We start from the raw sequence: 21,349 nt of genomic DNA, 5'->3' as shown, positions 1-21,349 counted from the left end.
TTAAAAGCCCACGACAGTTCAAATCAAATATGTCAGGCAAACATTCTGAGAATTTTTAAGGGCCGAAATGGTCCGAATCCAGGAAGCATTTTGAAATGGCGGAACAGCGTTGAAGGAGCCGTGTCTTGGGGGAAGTGTTAGCAAAAGCGGCCAGATGCAGATCTCTCGGCTTGAGACTTGTATTTGAGCGGAACTCTTCGACGTGAAGAAGGTGGGCTTTTTCCTGTCCGTGTGCTTGTGACGTCATCCGAAGCAGGACCGGTAACTCTGGCAACAGATGAAGGGATGCGTGTGATGCACGTATGCTTCGAGGACACAGCCAGAACGCGCGCTTATGACCCCACGGGCGCTCATGACCACAAAACGCCAAAAAATACTGAAGCAGAATACGTTGTTGACATTCCCCAACCCTAAATTCATAACGTTTTCCGCGACAAGTACAAAACCATTACCCTCGATGTTTCTGCCTTTGGCTTCGGGATGGAATCGAACTTCACATACGAAATTTTGGCTGGAGTAAAGCAGCACTTATTGTTCATAATGACAAAGGGTGGCGCAATATGCAATAGGCCTATACTTTTTGCCATTAATATCAGTTATTTATATCGTCTCTCAAGACCAGCCATACTTAAAGCCAGCACTCTGGCGAATGCTTAAGAATTCGGAACAAAAAACTCCTGGCCTTGAGAGCCTCGAAAGCCGAGATCGATGAATCCGTTGATTGCACGATGTGGGTTCGCTTCGAATCTGCATGCCTCGCGGCTGTCCACTTTGCCGCGATTAAAGTTTAAGAACAGTCCCTTGATTTCCGTCAGTCCCTGCAGTGTGTTGAAACGTTCAAGGATTCGCATTTTGCTGTCGGTACAAATCCGTAACGCGACGGCATAAATTGCCACGATTTCTACACGTGGTCAAATTCATTTCTTACATTTTTTAAATCCCCTTTTCTTTCTCTCTAGGCTTAGGAAAACGAAGTTAGATCAAAGAAAGTTAGCGGACGAGGCTAGTACGGTCGTCGACATGGCAAAGGTGAGGATGCGTGATATGTACGATTGTAGTCAGTAGTAGATAATGATGAAACTTCTTTTCCACATCCAGTTTCGAACTGTAAAACCCTTATGGCATCTCAGGGACAGGTTTCTTTCTGGTTGTCGTCCTGTTAGAAGCTCGACTCCATTTTCTTAACTTGACATAAGCCTGTTCAGCCAAAGCGCCCACAGCTAGGCTGGTCTCATGAAATACGTCGTTCACTGGCATTGCCTTGGTTTACAAAGCTTTCTTGAGAACTTCAACAAAATATTTAAATTCTTCCAAGCTGTGACATGTCTGATAGAAATGTGAAAATCTGAAGACTGAAAAAACGCCGTGATACTCATTCCCTTTGTGCCTGAATACGTTTCACAGGAAAAAAGATAGAGCTCAGTCAGGGGAGAAAAGGAGATATCGAGGAAGTTGTGGCCCTTAATCGCTCTCCATACTGCACTCATTTCCTAACAGTATCATTTTTACATGACCGACCATCTTTCCCATTCGCTGTATAACTTGAGGCCAGGGCGCTGTCTCCTCGTCCTACACCAAACGTCTGTAGAGGGCGCGTTGTCTTATAAACAACATCCAAACCTCATCCATCCATCTGATCTAGGCACGTTCCATTTATAATCTAGGCCCAGTTCCCGATGTTGCACTCTTCGCATGTTTTTTACTCACGATTCGCGGTGATTGGGTCTCAGTTACAACAACTTTATGGTGTTCATGTAACCACCTGAACAGCGTGTATATGGGTAATTCCAGAAATTAGGGGTCCAAAAGTGTGACATTTTCGTGTCCTGTTACATCTGACCTTTGTTGACATGGAAACATCACTGGAATTGATTTCAAACTATTAATATTTATTTGGCAGGCAATTTGCATTAATTCATCACTCTTGGAAATTAGAAAATCTATTCTGAACTTATAAAATCATACGTCAGATGTGACAGGGACGCGAAAAAAATGCACCCCTAATTTCTGGAATTACCCATATAGATTGAAATATCTGTATGTATGAACGGTTGGTTGTACACAGTGGGCGTATTCGAAACCTGTTCTTGTGTCGGATAAACACGAGATCAGAGTTCCGAATGACCAGAATCAACACGCGAACATTGCTTATAACAGGATTCTCTCTTCCCACTTAACTTACTGGGAAGTGGATGAAGAACGTCAAGAGCAACTATGGCGGACTAGGCACATACCTCAGCGTGACGTTAATTTTTTAATTTGCTATTTTTTTCCTCATGAAATAGAAATACTCAGGAGGAAAATAAAACCACAGGTTTATATACACGGTTGTCGAAGAGAATTTACATTCATCAATGTATATAATAACATGGCTATTTTGGATTTAAATTATCGTAAGATCCTAAATATCATCTCATTTTCGCATTCATTGTTAATACGGCTACTGCTGTCTTGAATTTTTGCCCAACTTTATTCCACTTACGCTTGGACGTTCGCGATCAGCATCCCGAAAACAATGTCCGCGAGTCCCTGGACAACAGGGGTTTCGAATACGCCCCCTAATTTAGTCCCTAATAGGAATGACGACGCACGTCAAATCTTCAATACGCGGAGGACGCTTTAAACAATTTGTGTCAAGAACTAGAAATGAAGTTGCGGGACCCACTTGCTCCACTTTCTGGGCCCTTAATGGACGTGCTTAATTCCACCTGATATATGTGCTGTTTGAAGTGGCCATTTTGTTTTCCAAGAGGGAGCGGTTGTCGCGCAGCCTTTCCAACAACGCTCTATGCGTATCGGTGCGATAATCACCGTCGCCCATTTTACTTGATATACAAATTGACACACTCTGGAAAATAATGTCATAGGCCCCACTCAAAATTGCCACTTATCGATTTTCAGAATGGGTCAGGGACATGGGCGTTCATAAATTAAGAAAACACTCCCACGGATCATCCCTCCTGACGCTGCTTTTGCCGTTCGGTAATCGAGCGTGCTTTAATTACGCCGTTCGTCGCAGTGGCGGTGGGCTTCAGCCAGTATTATTGTTAATATTTTAAAGAACGGGCGAAAAGGCCACTTATTTCGGGGTCAGTACTTCAGATTATGGGGATTGACTGGCATGCACACAGTTTATGCAAACGTCCAGAAAGATCCTTGTGAAGCGCTAGTTGCCTATTGCCATATGCCTCGTGTCTTTTGACTTTTCGTCAAATGGCACTTACAAGCTATTGTAATGAAATAATATTTGGGTTAAGTGTTTGGGGGTGATTGTATTAGAAATATTTTTGCGATTGCCTGACAAAATGACACCCCGTCACTTCTTAATTCTAGCGATTGACTGAAAATTGACTTTTGATGTATCTTACTGAACACGTCGTTTCTTTGAGTGATATTGCCTTCCCATTCCCGTCTCTTGTTTCTTCAAGAAAGAAAACAAAAATTCCATCCAGAAAAGCGACATGTGTGGAAAAACCCATTGAATAGCCCCGGGCTCGCAATCAACAGCTCAGACCTTGACTATCTAGGAGACCGGTATATGCCTCCATGAAGGATATACACGCTTCACCACTCAACCCTGCAACGCCCGATGAAATTAAAGCTCTCTCGCCCAGTATAGGTTATCAGTTGGTGAGAAATATAGGACCACGGTTACACGACTGTTTCACTCATAATTTCAAAGCCTTTTTAGCCAATTTTGTTGTGCACAGTGTATTTATTTCAAAACATCTTGCCAAGTAATGTTCCATGTTTTCTTTACTCTTCTGCAATATTCATCGATATTTGTCGCTGTCACGACTTTCGTCAGTTCAGGCAATCAACATCGCCCACGTACTTAAATCCAGGGTCCTGGAATAAGCTAATAATCTGGTACCTGGAACACCAAACGTTTGCTGGAGTTGAAGGGGGTGACACCTTGCATCTTGCCTTAAACACGATCGTATCGCGTCCCGAATGTTCGCTTTTTTTCCCCCACCGCCCGCACAACAGCCGCGGCGCGGTGCGCCTTACCAACGCTAATATAACATACCTGAAGGACAGCCGACCAGCTGCATGGGGTTGGGATGACTGGTCGACAGGACCTGCAGCTGACGGTTCCGTCGACTGATTCTTGAGGCGCCTGGGCTCTCTGGCTCATCAACAATGTGACAAATCACTTTCCATGCATTCCAAGCCTTGCTGCGCCCCGCCATCTTGACATTTGGAGAGAAATTGTTTTCGAGCTAGAGGGATCAAGCAACGCGCGCGACTCCCTGGCATGTAGAGCCTAATAAAATGTGCTTGAAGGTGAAGCTCTTGTAATTTTCTCGGAGTCTTCAATGCTCTTTATAAGGTGTAGAGTGCAAGCGTCGAAAAAATACAAAGTTCAAGTTTTAGCAAGAAAATTGACTAAATTTAAAATAATTTTAAAATCCTTCCAAACATTAAATTGCTGTCCGCACGCTTTTGGCTTGATTTTGAATTATAACAAACCATTAAAGATAAAATGTCTCAAATAACCTAAGATTGGAAATGAAAATTTCACTTGTGAACTTATGTCTAACAATGCGTGGAATTGAAAAACATCTAGAATGAAAATACGGCTTATCATCGAAGTATAAATATTTCTAAAATTGGAGAGAAGAGTCCGGGCGTAGTTCAAATAAATAATGTAATGATTAAGCTGTGATTTTTTAAAGATATGATTTGTGATGACACTTTTTGTAAAGGAACACAGATGTTAAATAGGGCTCACTTCTGCAGCCGGTTATTCTTTGCAGGAAAACCCCTGGGTTCCGTTGGCCCTACTCAATAGCTGGTCCATTTTTAAATGGATGGGTTTCATTGAAAAGTAACTGAAGGCAGAATGATGTTTGATAGTTTCAGCTGATATTATTTTCAGTCAGTAATCACTCATCAAACTGGACTCGATCTTACACCCTTGGTGTTGCTGCAAAAACATCAGTTAATCTTAGCGTATTTTAATTTGTGCAGATTTCTTTGACACGATGCCAACATGCTGAAACTGTCGTTTATTTTATACATTCCTAGCATGCAGAGATTCGACCCTTACTCGAATTTGTACCAGTTGGTGCTTGAATTATTCCACAGAGAAGTTAGTGAAGCCCATGTATTGTTGTACAAATAAATATGCTGCCAACTGTCCTGACCTAATTACTCTCCAACTTTCGGCTGATTTTAAATTATGCAAATAGGTCAAAATGGCGTCGGAAAAACCTGAGGGCTCGTCGAAGACGAGAGAAAAGAACAACAACGTTGTCAAGTCGCGTCGATGAGCGGGGTTACCGTTACGGAGTGCTTCTCCAGCGGCAAGGTTTAATCCGCACTCGGCGGTGCATCGCAGAGTGTGTCTTAGAATCGAGTCGCGGTCATCGGAGAATAATTGGAGACGAGCTCACATAGACCGGTCCAAGCATGCTGGAGAAGGTGAAACGCGCAGAGGTCCCTGGCCGGCCATGCGCCGGATTCGGGCTTGGGTTTCGGCACTCGAGAGGGTGCTAGAGTTGGAGCACGTTTACGCGGGTGGCCGTACGTCCCTTGCCTGCCGTCGGGGGTTTTTGGTGACCTGATCCGAGCACACGAACTTGTAGATTCCCACGGGGGCATACACGTCGATGCGTATGCGTTAAAAACATGTCCGGCTGACCTGTTTGAGTAATATTCAACAAGTTGAGACCTCCCATGCAAAATGAACGGTCGATTTAATCAGCGCTCTTCCAAAACAAGTGGGATTGGCCTATACAAATTACAGATGTGGGTCGCCAACCTATAGTTGTTGGAGCAATTAGGGGTACAAGTCCAAGTTTCCACATTTTTCCAAAAAGTGGAGATTATGCAGGAAAAGGAAGAATCAATTGTGCCCCCCCCAAAAAAAAGAAAGATTGGGTGGGGACTGTGGAAGACAACTGCCAAACGAAGTTGACGGAAAGAGGACAGTATAGCGTTATACCGCGAAATTGGTCAACACTTTGTAAGGCTTTCGCAAAGTCAATTATTTCTGGCATGATGCCCCTGTCGAAAAGGGAGGTCGTGTAAGGTGCTTTCAGCATGAGTAGCTGATGGCGGAAAGCTGTATTATGCATTAAGTCCGGGCGCATAATACTAACCCCGGATCGCCTCCGGACGTACCCGTGCATGACGGCGGGGGGAAGGGTCTCGACTGACCTCGACTTGGCAGGCCGGAGCGAGGTGGTGTTAATTACCGGGTCTTTTGACCAAGCGTGAATGTCATTAGCGGTTAGCACAAACCGTGACAAATTAAGGAGTGCCACATCCATTATTTTCTCAGTAAGCTGCTGTTTCCAACAGAGTAATATATTTTGCCTCCACTTCTCGTCTTGCAGAAATGTAATTGAGACTATATTTGTCCGTGGTTTATCCACAAGAAAGAGGGCGGGGCAAAACCTCCTCCTTGCACAGTTCCCAAATTACTGCTTTGCCATGTTTTTACGAATTGAGTATGGTGTTTTTGCACACGTTTTAAAGTTTTGTATCGAATAGCCGTACCCTTTTCCCAAATTGTAGAAATGTCGAAATGTCGAGGTTTTCCCAGTTTATCACACGTAGGAACAAGTGCTTGCTCGTGGCCCGGTACAAAATAGTTAAGGACATTTTTACAGAGCGACTTATCTAATCAAGCTGAAATTCTTCATCTGCAACATAAATTTAAAGAATTACATGGTGAACGTGTCTACAATTTTGCCATCACGTCCAAAGATCTGAATAGGGCAAAAACCGATCCTTGCTCTTAGGTGTCACACAAAAGGATCCTTCTACAGGCTAAAGTAGGCACAATCTAAAAACTGAAATGCCGAGAACGTTTAGAGACAGTGTGAGACAGAAAAATACATCTTCTGTACCGCTGCATGCCCATAGCATTCTCAGAGCTATGCACAAGAAAGTTTGAAAACCCCTCTGAAGCTCTCTTGGAAGCGTTCCAGCGACATTCACAAAACTGAGTTTTAAATGTTTCCGCTGATTCGTCTTATATTTCACGTATTTCCGAAACATCGGGGGGAAGAGAAAAGTAAAACGAGGAGGATCAGCAGTCAGGAACTGGTGTCGCTTCCTTCTTCCTGTTTTTAAAGGAGACATTTGAGACGCAACTTGCAGTATTAAATTTCACTAACTTCAGACATTTTGGTCATCCACTCAGGCTTAAGTCTTTTACCAGACGATTCAAAACCACCGACAAAGGTTTCGATATCAAATTATTTTAAGAATGTTGTCAAATGTGAAGGCATGTAGCTTGTGTTCGTCGTGTCAGGGTAGGTGATGATTCCCCCCCCCCTTTGGGCCTGGGTGCTACAGAACACCGCGTTTCACTTCGAATTTGGATATAGAGACTGACTCTGGTGTATTCATTTCCATCAAAATGCCGTAATTCAATCGAGGACGATGTGCCTCTCTGTTCCTCTGCCGCCCTGACATTTTTCCATTTCGGCTCCAAAATAAGAACACTGAAAGGAAACATTCAACCCATGTCCACAAACCATGATACGCTGTACCCACCAAATCGGGTAAATATAGGCAGGAAAGCCGGCATGAAATATATGTTTGCCGTCTCGATATTAAAGATGGAGGAATTGTTTAGCATGGTGTCCAGTTTCTTTGGAAGCAATTACTTAGACCCGAGTTGAAGTCCCTTGCTAGTCTCAGCTCTTTCAGACGGCTCTTTCATGCGGCACAAGACCTTATTATTCGTCGGAAGAGATATTCGCATTTCTCATTGAAAGTGTTGCTTTTTGTTGTTGTTGTTGTTGTTTTGTGTGTGTTTTTTTCTTTCTTTTTGGGGTTTGTTTTTACTTTACCCCAAGGTACGCTTTCTGTTTGTTCTCAAACAAAGCCTTCAGTTGTATTGATCATTGTGATCAAAAGGGTCACGTGATTACGTTGCTGAGCAAAGCAAAATGTGGTAAGAGTCCAAGAACTGAATTAGCCGTACAGCCCCGTTGCCCTGGAATCCAAGTCCGAGTGATATTACCTGCCACAACGAGAAAGTCATCGCCCAGCGACAGATTGCGAAGCTAACCCAAAGTTGACCCCATCAGCTTCCCATTGTGTGACGTCACACTTGTGCGATGGCGTCATTTCCGAAGTTATAACTCAAATTTGGATGCTGGGAACACGTGCTGCGTTGTGTATTGTACCACATTCTCTGTGTTTAGCCGTGGTAGAGGTCTAGGGTTTGTGTGTTTTTATGTGTGTGTATTGGCGTTGGGTTTTAGTCGGTGTTGGATGTTGTAAATGGCCACTTCGAGCTCTGGGCGTAGAGGGAGCACCATCTGGTCTCGAACCCCCACCTGGGGAAATTCTATCAAAAGTGAAAGAAAATCCCTTTTACCAAAATAAGACTCCTCAATTTGCATGCACTGTCACATGTGTTCATTATTGAAGGCGAAGGTTCAGTCATGTGGACCGAATCACTTTTGGCTCACGTGAAGCGTCTTACTGTGTGAACCCCATTGGCTTTCACAAGTGCCTTGCAAATCTTGCAAATTATTGCCTCGACATGCGATACCCTAACACATCAAAGCGGGATCTTTAGGGGCTTGCATTTGGGGGTTAAACCCACTTTGTCATTCGTTCACCGAAAAAAAGAGGTTCTTTTTCCCCACTCACTCGCTCTGTGCCATCTCAAGTTGCATTATTTTCATTGGTGGTTGGAAACTTCTATCAAAATTTCTTGTTGTGGGGACTTTTTTTCATACATTCATTTCTTGACATCCGTCACCACCATTTTTTTCAATTTGCATGATCCATTTTGTCGGGAAGCCTGGTCACACTTTTTGTTGCATGTCACTCACTGCACATCTGCATGCATGTCTAGCACTCAAAGAAAAGTCATCCGACTAATTGCCAAAACTGATTTAGATTTTGGGCAATAATCTGTCGTACACCCAAAATAATCAAAATTTGGCCACTTTGCATCCCTGTCAGAACTTCATGACCGTCGACCCCGATGTTGCTCTCTGGCTTGAGGCTCTAGGTGGTCTTTCACCCACACATTTTGGAGAATCTCATAGAGAAAAAGCTGGGAAACCCACGTTCACACCCACCACCATTTTTCACTTTATGTGTACATTCACTATGTCTGCTAGATATCAACTGAAAACCACACACGGATTTGAATGATAACTGGTCCGCCGTTTGTCCCACCTCGCTTCATAGTCTTTTCTATCTCTCTTTATACCCCTCTCTGTAACCCCATGTGCATTTGATGGACACTCTTTTCTCCACTTTATTTTTTTCATCACGCTCCCGCCCTCTTCTGCAGCCATTACTCGTGCGCGCTTCCCGGGCAGAAATGGCCATGTACACGTCCAAACCTCCGGTGTTGTACGTACATGTAGGTATTTATGTACAGTAATCAAATCACCTCAACTTTTTTTTTGTTGGAAACCCGTCCCTTCCTCCGCCGATGGCGACTCTGGAGCCTTAATGTGTATGCACTATTCATTCGCCTGGTAACTCCAGTGAGACGGACAAAAAAGTTGTTCGGCAGTGAACTCGAATCGCTGAGCACTTTGCATGGTGCCGAAGGAGAGCACATTGAAGACCTCTTTAACAATCGAAAGGCACTGAACTGTCCCGGATGATAAAATGGAACCTTTTGCTTCATTAGAAATATGGATAAAGAAAAAGAATTTATAACATCAGTGTGAAGTTAAAACTCAACCCTTACAAAGGACAGGTGATATGTCAGTCGCGTCTTGAGGTCATATGCGGCAAAATGATATAAGTATAAAAAATACGGATTTATTCGACGAAGCCCTGGGGGATAACGGTCAAAATGGCCGACGTCCAAAATGCCTGCCATCGGGCACTAGGATAACCAGTCGGCCAACACACCATTGAGCACAGGCCAAAAACTGACTTCAGAGAACGAGTATTGCATACACATTATGACTCCGAATCACCACTAGTGAACGCATGCTCGGTTGTCTGCATGGTGAATGTTTAGAGAAGATTTCGCGGACTTGTTGGTGAGATTTCGTTGTACAGTTCGCTCTGACTAACATGCTATTACTGTGAGTATCACGATTGTCTGTTTTATTTCGTGGACCTTTTCAATTACAATGTTTACATTCTCATGTTCTCAGATAAATATTCCTCAAAATGTATAAAGAATTAATGAATCATTACAGGAAGAATTTTTCTTCTAAAAAATCTAACTACGAAGGTATCAGCGTTGAATTTCATATCGACTTATCCATCCCTATATGCATCAGTATTGAGTAAGACCAATCCGGGTAGCGCAATAATCTCACATTCGTATCCGTAGCTGACCTTATGTCTCTGTGATAAACGCATAAAAGTCAACCCAGTCCTGCTCCAAGATTTATCACGGGGTAACATTCTCCCTGAAGCGTTTACCAAGTCCAAACGAAACCGCACACAGCCTATTAGATGACAGTCGATGGGGGATATATCGGTCTGTAGACTTGACTTAATTGTTCAGTTTAAACCACATGCCTGCATTTGTTATCATAATTTTGTCTGGAGATATTTTTACAACCTTGCTGTCTTTGTATATATAGGTCTGGTAACCCAATCATGGTTGGCAATAAGTGTCTCCACTTAATTTTGCACGTCAATGGTGCCATCCTGGTTGTAGTGTAAACTCAAAGACTAACCCTTGAAAACAGCCTGGATCTTGTTGAATTGTGTAAGAATCATTACAGAGACGATTATAAGAAAACATATTGTCAGCGGCATGATGTACTACAAAAGCGAAATCTTTCGTTTCTAGTGTCTTCTTGAAAGTTTCAATTTGATCATCTCACAAGAAACGCTCTAAGGCCGAATCACTTGGCTGCGGCTTGTCACTACACAAGACTCTATGTGAAGTGGCTGCAGCCACAACCATAGACTCGTGTAATTTCAAACCACAGCCAAACACGGACACGGCCTCAGCAAAATGGCTCATCACTCAAACCGTGTTGATTCTACAGGGACCGGGTATAAGATGAGATACAGAATCACACACTCCTCTAACAAGATAAATGAACTTCTTGGTGACACCACTTTGATACCACTGATTGCCGTCTAGTTTGATCTTTATCACGCCTCAGTCGTCTATTACTGCATAGGTGGCGCTGTGTAGATGATATCGGCCGTGTGGCCTAGTGGATGCATAAGTCGGCGTCCTATTCACTTCGCTATGGCCAGAAATGATATTTATGCATCTCCAAAAAGTGCACGAAGCCGCCAGCTGGCGGATTTCATAGATGACTGTGTTATTTCAAGCCATAGCCAACTAAAATAGACGCTATATTGGCTTATTAAAGAGCTATAGGACCACGTACTTGGGCGCAAGACGTACACAGCGCCCTTCCACGGGTGGTTTTTAACGCCAAAGGCGTATTTTATCCCATTGTTCGTAGGCCAACAAATCCTGACATTAAACCGGGCAATAGCAGGCCCAGTGACAAACAAGTAATGCAGAGAGCCGCCTTTTTGTGCAAAAACATGAGTGATTTGGCAATGTCTCGATGTCGGGGAACCAGATACCGCATGACTGCAGTTTGATACAGGTTTGCATTGAGGGTTCGCTGTATGCCCAATGACATTACGTGCATGAACTCAGTATTGACGACTTGTGCCAAAACGTATCACGTGCAAGTATGGCACTTTGCCTGCACGTTCAATACCTGACTTGACGCGGCCTCCATTTTTCAAAATCAAGTGTTTCTAGTTTTTCATCTATTAAGTTGTATTTCTTATTAGTTGTTTTTGTGTGTTTCTAATTTGTTTTTACGTAACGATAGTCCCATGTGTGAAGAACATACCTTTGCTCAGTGACTGTTTTGTGAAAGCGTTTGTTGCATAAACGATTGAAATTTGTCTTTTGCATGGTGATATAGTTTCATTTCATCTCATGCATGTGCATTGCATTCAGTTTGTTTTGTTTAACAAGACCTCAGAATCACTACAGAGGGTTTGCATGGCTGCAATCTTGCAGGCCAAAGCTTTTGTTTCACAGGGTATGCACAAAGGACGTTTACCCGTAGAACAAAAGAACTGCCCTGCAAGATGGCTACCATGCAAAGCCTTTATTACATGTACTTTAACAAGTAGTACAGTCCACACGGCTGTGAAGCGACACTCGGGTTTGCATTCGTCTCATGTTTTTGTATCATTAATTTGCTTAGGCCTAGAGTGTGTCCTTTTCATTGCTTTACTACTTTCACATTTTTCATCCAGTTCTTCTAAGTGACATAGTTATGGGAGATGGGTATCTATACACGTTCCTGGTATGCCCCAACGCCTGCTGGCAACAGACTTACCGGTCCATTTCGTTTTTTGTTTATTAGAGCATAAGGACCGACGTCTGCTGCCACCAAGAGTTGCAGCGATATTTTAGAACTGAAGATAAGGATCACTGCGATTTCTTAAGAAGGGATTGTTTCATGTCTTCACTCATATCAATTTCTTACTCAGAATGTGAAAGATTGCTACTTTTAAGCAGCTGTTACATATGCAGTTCATGTCCTTAGCGAGTCGAGCTCAACCGCTGTTTTCCGCTCGAGATTGTCTTCTGTGCAAGTGTCAAGATGACATCTTCAGATCTTGATGCATTGTCCGATGATTTTTGCGCCCAGAACCTGTTTGCCCAAGCGAGCGCAAAAATAATACGCTGTTCGTGTGTGCAGATCGCTTTGAAGTTGATTTTGCTGCCTGGAAAAGGCGCGGATGCATTCGGCCCGTCTGTTACGTGATGTTCTGCCTGTTTTTGTCAATTCCCCATTGAATGTGAAGAGTTGGCCCTCACAGAGCTGATTTATTCATACTGGCACCTGAAATCGTCTCTTGGCCATCACACACTTAGAACAACATTGCATGAATCTCCCCGCTGGCCATTTTCACTAACTTCTAACGTTTCCGTGTGTTGTTCTTTTCCGTCCCTGCAGACGCAGAACGTAATGTTCGAAATGGTGTCTGACATGCACGCCTCCCGGTCGGGCATCGACGAGAGGGTTTCGCGTCTGGAACAAAAACTAGAACGCTTACAGACCACCTTGGAGGACCTGCCGCAGATCCTAAATTCATTCCTTGAAAATGCGCAACAGCAAATGCTGCAGTCGCAACAACAGTACCTGCTCCTGCAGCAACAACATATGCAGCAACAGCAACAACAACCACAGCAGCCACAGCAGCCAACGCCAAAGGAAGAGCCGCCGCAGCGAAGGCAAACGTTGCAGGTGCAGAAACACGTGGAGGAGAGTCCGCCATTGGTGCACAGTTCGGGGAACCCGTTCGTGCTGGAGGTGACTCCGGATTCGACGGCGCCCTCCGAGCCGGCCAAGTCTCTTAGACTCCGCTCCTTCCCCGCGCAGGGAGCTTCAGCGTCGTTTGAGGAGTCCACATTGCGCCGAGATCTGGAACGAGAGGTCGAAAGGTCACGCGCCTACAGCAGTCCCGACGTCAGCAACAGTAGAATCCCAAATGCTCACTGTTGAACACTTTTCATCGCCTGTATAATCCATAACAAAGAATGCGCCCATTGATGAGAGATGCCCAAAGTTGGTGTATCTTGGGTAATGTCATGACGACATATTGTTGACGAAAGTAAATCATGAAGATAATAATAAACTCTCTTGACAGCTATGGGTAAATGGCACTTTTCCCTTCGGTATAAATGCGTGCTGTATGGATCAATCCATTCTCCTGGTGTATCGTAAACTTCACAATGAATGCTCATAATGGATGACTGCCTCTCATTGGCAGACAGACTTTGGCGGAATTATGGCCGCTTCCGAAATTTTACTTGGCTACGGCTATGGGCTTACACATGCATGTATGGAAAATGCATGTCTGAGGCCTTTGAGTACCGAAGTGTGACGTCACTGTGAACTAGAAAGTGCAGTGCAAACGAATAGAGTACGCACGCGTGTTGGTTCACACGCTGGTTCTCGCCGTAATGCCTTTTAGTCACAGAGTAGTGCCCGTGACTTATTCACTCCAATACTCTATGGTCGAGTTCGGGGTCCGTTCTTGACACGGGTTTCGTCTTCTCGCGCTCGTACGGCGGGAACACGACCGAAAAACGCTGTTCTCGGGAACAGGATCACATACCACCTCCTCGTCAGGATTTCACTCGAACACATGGAAAAACTCGTGAGATTTGATTTTTGAACAGCCGCAAAAAGTACCGATATGGCTTTAAAAAGTCGAAGACAATGGAAAGTTTTGCAAAATTAACATTAATAATTTTCCATGACAGAAATGAATTTTTTAAATGGAAAAGAAGTTAGCCCAGTTATCCAACATTAACTCTCGAAGAATGCACAAGGACGCTGCCATGTTGCATGTTGCTTGCCACAGATAACTACCAGCGCTAATAACCGGTTGTACATTCCTGGCGTTCGAGCGAACGACCCACGAACAACAAATCGAGCTGTTTCTGAACAAACGAGAGTATTCATAGGTATTCATAAGTGAATACGCGCACAATTGTCTGTAAAAGGCATTAGGCGGGAACCAGCGCGCGAACCAACAGGCGTGCGTACTCCATTCGTTTGCACTGCACTTTCTGGCTCACAATGACGTCACACTTCGGTAATCTATACAGCCCAGGCCGAGGATTCGGAGCATGGGTGGATCCTTGGGGAAGGCGGTCCATGTCCGGGGGGAGAGGGTCATACCCCCCTCCCCCAAAAAAGTAGGAGCCACATATCTTTGGGTGGTGGAATGATTAGAGAAAGGTGAACTTTTGGTCTATTTTATCCCCATCCTTCAGAGAACATGTAAAAAAAACCTTAAATGTAGCCTGACCCCTTAGAGAGGCCACCAAACGCTACATGAAAATGCCCGATCCCCCCTAACAGAAACCCACAGTTTTCGTCACGAAAATTTGGTTCTGGATCCATCCTTGAGTTGGAGAGCGGCCTGTGCACCACACAGACAAAGCATCATGGGGGAAATTCTACAGAACGGAACGTGTGCCCTCGTTCCCAATATGAGGCAGTATCCGAATTCCTTGGGCGACCACTACCCGGTAAACTCGTATAATTTCAAGCCGCAGCGAAGCAATTCGGACCCAGTCTGACTGTGGTGTGCTAGCATGGAGAAGTGCCGCCTGTCATGCGTGGTGCGCAAATGTCGAACATCAGCATGTTCCTTTTCCAGATTTCGTGGGGTAAGATTGGACATCATGGTTTCAGTTTACTCGTGCAGGCTTTATGTACGATTGGTTAATAAAACTGGACAACGTGATGTTTGTGTAATTCCAAAACACTAAAACCTTACTCAATTGTACGGGTTTTTCTTGACTATATTTACTGGGAGTCGGTGTGTAGTGAACATTTGTAATACTTATTGCGGGGCCACGTTATATTTGTCCGCATGCACACAGCCTTCGGTTTGTTTGTTGATATATGGAATGCTTGGCTACAGTGTATTGCTTTTGTGCACAGCGCAGAAATACAATGATTGTTGCCCTTTAATTGACGCCGTGTGAATTTCTGTGGCGAAACCATTGCATGCAAATGTTACTGTACGCGCTCCAGTTCTCAGTGGGCTACATAACGGCATGGTATTCATGATCCACTGGTTGGCATATCATTAAACAAAATTGCCGGGGACGGTAGATTACATAATATTTGAGAAAGTTCGAATTTATTTTCTTTGAATACACCTAAAACTACGCTCTGAAAATTCACGTTTATCTTGTTAGGATAGTCGAATTTCAGTAACGTTTCGGGGATTTTTGCAGCAATTAGACATAACAGAAAGTAAGCATTAGGGCCTAAACTTTTTTTTTCGATTTTCTTTTCCAAGAATACTTGAAACGAAATTAATCCACGTGGTACTAGATGGAAAAAATCCAAACTGAGTAAAGGGCGCACTTTTCTCTATTTGATAGTTCAATTTCATACTTCAACTAGTCGTTCTCTTTACTAACCAAAGACTAGAATATTGATTCTGATATATTGATGTATACCATTTCTGCATCTTATTATGGAAAACTCATACGGTTCATATAGAGGCTGTATAGCATTTGCATCTTCCATTGTTAAATTCTTTGCTCTCTTAAAGGAAAAGTTCAAAACCTATGCACATGTTTAAAAAAATAATAAAAATATTGTAAAATAAAAAGATTTGATTGTTATAGTGTACGGTGGAACGTAAGTATATACATGCCGAATCTGTACATGTATATTCGTTTTACGGGTGAAAACCGAACAAACTTTTGGATTTTTTGTCGAATAGGTGTATGACTATCTCTCAGCATTTTACAACAGTTTCTTAAAGGAAAACGTGCGATTTTGTAAGCTTTATAATGAGTGAAATGTCTTTCTCCCTACGGACTGTTCTGGCGTTATATAAAGGATACCTTTTTGGTGACAAAGATCTGTTTTTGACTCGTACGTACTATGTGACGTAACATTACGTCAGACAAACGTTTACCAACGAACTGTTGACGTCACAGTAATGTGGGTATGGCAAACATTATGCAAAAAAGGCTTTGGTTGGGTTGGAAGGTCAAACAGTCCCATTAGAAAAGACATACCGATATGGAGACTGACAGACGGACATGTGCCTCTGATGTACACATTGCGCACAGACTTGACTCAGAATAGACGTTACTGACAGACAAACACAGATGTGGACGGACAAAGTCGACCTCAACTGTTACTTGTATACTGTGAAAAAGCGGAGGAGGGTAGCACATTCCTTGTTTGTAGATTTAAATGGTGTTAATTTTTTTTCTATGTATGTTGCTGTGTGGTTTGAAAGTAAGCAAAGGAAACAGTAACCGAGTTTACCCCAAATTCATAACCTACAAAATGCATCTAAAAACATTTCTTTTCATTTATTTCCCGAGTATGATAGAAGACAGCAATTTTTATAAATGCATGCAGTTTTTGTTTCAGAATGTCTTTGCTAATACGTCGTCATGTAAATCATTTTTATGATGAAGCAAGTTTGTGGTATTTTAGATTTTTAACCGGGCGCATCATGGTATGTATTATTTGCATCATTATAAGTGACAGCTCTGTTTTAGTCTGTGGCTTTTTTACCTTTTCCAAATATACCTTCTCCTTTCACTTGAGGATTTCATTTTGGAATCAACCGGGTTCCAGGTTCCCACTGGTTTCGCTTGTGTTTGCATGACCAACCATCTTAGAGTTTTCAAGTTCAAATAAGTCGTCACTTGTACCAGAGATCCAACGCCATTTGTTGTTACGCCCGACAATACGCAAAGGATACCAGGTCACGGAGTCAGTGACGTGTTTGTTGCTATTTGAATCGGACACGCTATGGTTGGCTGTTTCATTCAATAAGGGGCAGTTTTCACATCAGTATATTTAAATCAGGAGCAACATCCAAATCAGAATTTACTTTGATAATTTGACATGCTGGTTCATTTGCACAAATTTGAATGCGAAGTAAGTTGACGTCTTTATAAAAGCAAAATGCTCTGGTAGGTTATGTAAATGTCATTTGTTTTCACGGATGGAATACAGCGTAAAAGCACTGTTTTTTTTCCTTCAAATTAATGTTTCCTTGTGTATACATGTAATGGGTGTTCCGGCTGAAATAGTTCCCTCGTGGTTACTACAGTTTTTGTCATCAATTGTCACGTATATGTATATACGCATAAATATATGTATATACCAAAATGTATAGAACTCTACAACTCCTTATTTTCTTCGCTATATATATGTATGTATGTATATATCAATTGTACATACATATTTATATATGGAATGTACGATATATGTGCCTTCATTTTATAATCTTGCTGGATGACGTTATACACGATTTGAATTGCAAAGAAAGTTATTAATTGTGGCATCTATACCGTTCGTGGTTTGGATTGTTTCAAAATACGATTTCACAGCTGAAGTTTTCAATTATATAGTGAATAATTTGTTGCATAAGACGTCAGTGCTTAATAAAGTGGAGCCTGTTTGACAATACTTCATATTCAAATCACTTTTCTGCACAACCTCATTCAGGGAAACGTGGATATTCTTTCTGGTTCATGCTTCTTTAACACGATTGTGTAACCAGTTGGGTTTCATTAGGTAAAGCCGTAAACAGAGAATTTTTGGTGACAAGGTGGTTTTGAAATTTTCCCCAAAGGTACGGTCCATTTTGTGTTTGATAATGCAATATTGGTTTGGAACACGTCAAAAAAGGAAGGACCGTCAAAAATAACTCAATTGGTCAACTCCTTCACGCTTTTGAAAAGGGTCCGAGGGACCCATTAGTTATCAATTTTCGTTTTCGCAATTTTCAAAATCAAATTGTGGTAAAAGCGAATTAATTCAAGTCCACGGTACACAGTTTGGTTTGAACACTTGATTTTTATTATTTTTCTTACTGTACTTTACTGTTATTACACCCGTTTGGCATTCACTGTTGTATCATTCGTTGGCTCAAAACGCTTTACTGCACCCACAATATTATATTCAGGCAGCTTAGCGTTGTTAACCGTGTACATTGCTGATCTTTTGTCTATACACTATACACGCAAGGGCGGTGTACTGTTAAAAACTGTGTCGACCAGGTGACTTGGTCTTAATTCGGTGAGTAATCTGTCCCATTAATTGTGTATAAGCTTAAAAGTACGGTCCATATTACAGGCGAACACGAAAGTGAAGCGAGTTTTATGTCATGAAACATTCGCAGGGAGATTCAGTTGGGTTGAAATGTGTTCAACTCTTGCGATTTGGCAGCGCAAATATTTGATCAGGCGTTACATTTTGCGTTCGTGTTCGCTTTCACAGCAAGTATGTTTCTATTTACCACGGTGGTATCACGTTTACTTTGAACTACTGTATGTGAATTATTTTCAGTGATCGATATTACGACAATATGGTAGTAAAGTTTTTCGTTTCTTCCTGGTGAAGGACTGTTAAAATATCCCGCCATGCATTGCGAGACAATAAAGACAGTAATACTTGACCAGGCTTTGCGACGTTACCTTAAGGATTATGACACTTTCTTCCCTTTTCCTTTTGGTGGCAGTGAAACAGATCACTGATACTAAACATTCGTAATTTAAACATGGTACATAATGGCCCTGTAAACTTCTGAATGACTGTCATGTGTTAAATAGGTGTAGGATTACCTGGAGAATAGTGAAACGCAATGTGGGTGCAAATGGCATGCCAGCCATTCAAATCCAAGTGCTTTATCAATTATCAAATCCTGAACTTCACAATACAATCTATATTACTGTGTGCCACTCTACCTGGCCCTCCCTTCAGAATTACACATCAACTTAGTATCGTTGCAGTAAGATTTACAGACATCTATATCTGTGATGGAACAGATTAAAGAAAATACCTTTGTAGTCTTGATTTCAGTAAACCTCCTTGGACTACTGACAATGCATGGCGGGAAGCCACGTGACCTAACTTTGATGTTACAGACTACTCGAGATGATTCTTTTTGTAAATATTATACGTGGTGCCAAGAATATCATTATTAAAATTACTCATTATTGTTATCATTATCATAAATCATCGTCGTCATCATCATTATATAAAATGAGGACAACTCATTTGGGTATGTCATCTTTTTAATACAGTACTTTTTAGAAAAAAAGTGCAAGTTTTCTGGTGTTTCGTGTGTTTATTTCCGAGGTGTTTTGTTGTCAAGGTAATCCCGTACCAGGAGAGTTTCATCGGCTGACGAACAACAGACTCTTGAACTTTTCTCGCTTAAAAAGCCCTAAATGTTTCAAAATCTGCAGATTTTCAATTCTGTACAAGAGAAGGTGTGGAAGTAACGGTTGTAAGGATTTTCACTTTTGGGTATAACCGAAGGGGCTGGTCTTTGGAGAAATAAGTGCTTCGGGTACAGACTGTTCCGATTATCCAAAAAGCAGTTCTCTACCCAACCAAGGGAAATGAAGTTTTTAGAATTTAATGTCTTGTCTGCCTCTCTTTACATTTTGAAAGTGTACATAGCTTGACCTTAGAAACTGTCTCATGGAAAAAAATGCTAAACTTGATTTTCAAAAAGCTAAATGCAAACTTGTTTCTATCAGTCTTGCGTTCTGACCCTTATGGGGCATATAATAATTATCACTTCAAACCTCATGCTCCCTGGAAAACCTGGCGAGAACCAACAAGCCTTTCGCGAGTTAAATTTGAAAAAAAATCTTGTACACTGAATCATCTCAATTTGAATGCACCAAACTGAAGACACTGTTGTTATAACTCTTGATTTGGGTAAGCTTTTGCATAGCGGCTACCATCTCTGGAATGGACTGGTTCCTTGTGCCCTTCTCATCCATTTAAAACTGTGTTGGTGCGAGATGTTTCTTTAAGTAACTAAGCAAAAGCTTGCATGCCCGGTGAGGAAGTATTGCAACAGTGTATTTAGTATGGAAAATTCTAATTGCTATGTTCACATAAATTTGAATAACTCAGTGTACCACATTTTATTGAAATTTAACTGGCAAAAGTCTTACTCCAAGATGTGCATGTACACATTCGTTATTGCACTTGAGCAGAAGCACCCGCCCCCCATTGGTTGAAAGGAGCTGCGTTGGTCGGGAGTGTTCGATTTGTTGGTAGCCTTGCGACGGTGACTTGTGCATTTCCTTAGCGTTTATGATACCAGCAAAGTTCAGTTCTGGCCATTGATCTCCATTATAGAGACGGTTCTAACCAAAGAAACCTCCACTGCTTAGAGAATAGCACCCTCTCTTGGTCCAGCTCGGGGCCCAATGGATACCGCTACCATCGCCAAGACGATGGGTTAGGATTCCCTCAGAATTAATTGTCATAGGTTCCTGCGTATAGGCCATACAGCCATAACTAGAGCGCTAACTTCTCATTCTCCGCGTGGAGAAAATTTGACGCCGTCCTGGGCGCAGATATTTTGAATCCATGTGCGTGCGAATTATGTATTCTATATGCATTAACGCGCAAGTACAACATGCGCAAATGTAAGTGCGTCTTTTTGAATAAGGCGCACATGTACGGCACATATTTATTTACATTCATAGCTGATTATTTGAAGCAAAATTTGCCCTAACATTTGAGCAAGGTCGTTTGATGGCTGTCTTTCGATGAATAAGTTCAGCTAGATAAAAGTCGTTCCCTTAATTCAGTCAGTGTAAAACGAGTTGACGGCTCTGGAGCGGCGGCCGTGTCGAAAGTATCTGGTACCGATAAAATCCGATTGAAAACATCATGGTAAAATTCATATGCAGTGCATATGCGCATGCGTTTGTATTGAAGGTGGGAGTTTGAAATTAAAGGCATTAACGCGAGAATTAGCGTGTGAACCAACATGCGTGCTTACTCCATTCTTTTGCACTGCAATTTCTGGTTCACAGTGACGTCACATTCGGTACTCTATGGTATAAGAACTAACG

The 21,349-nt window shown here is 42.3% G+C and overlaps 1 protein-coding gene and 1 long non-coding RNA gene across 6 annotated transcripts in view; one reads left to right on the top strand and one right to left on the bottom strand.

Annotated features, from left to right (window-relative positions):
* The window catches only part of LOC110987762 (uncharacterized), a 115,990-nt gene extending 96,418 nt beyond the window's left edge, over window positions 1-19,572 (top strand). For 4 of the 5 annotated variants that reach the window (XM_022250816.2, XM_087136469.1, XM_022250842.2 and 1 more), the window contains 3 exons: window positions 960-1,029; window positions 9,278-9,349; window positions 12,915-19,572. In XM_022250816.2, coding sequence (XP_022106508.1) covers window positions 960-1,029; window positions 9,278-9,349; window positions 12,915-13,463 — 691 coding nt within the window. In that variant the 3' untranslated portion in view covers window positions 13,464-19,572. The remainder of the gene's footprint in view (window positions 1-959; window positions 1,030-9,277; window positions 9,350-12,914) is intronic. The other variant, XM_022250850.2, reaches the window with a different exon arrangement.
* Window positions 11,029-20,831, bottom strand: LOC147799042 (uncharacterized). Its single transcript, XR_015425154.1, has 2 exons — window positions 20,438-20,831; window positions 11,029-13,477 (listed from the first exon to the last, which is right to left on the bottom strand). It is a non-coding gene; the product is annotated as an uncharacterized LOC147799042 (long non-coding RNA).
* Window positions 20,832-21,349: the final 518 nt, after the last annotated feature.

Source organism: Acanthaster planci, linkage group LG05 (genome assembly GCF_054643075.1).
Source record: "Acanthaster planci isolate LZ-2023a linkage group LG05, COTS_SCS, whole genome shotgun sequence".
In the NCBI taxonomy this organism is placed as follows: Eukaryota; Metazoa; Echinodermata; class Asteroidea; order Valvatida; family Acanthasteridae; genus Acanthaster; species Acanthaster planci.
The sequence above is the reverse complement of the archived record's forward strand: the minus strand, read 5'-3'. Positions and strand labels throughout refer to the sequence as shown.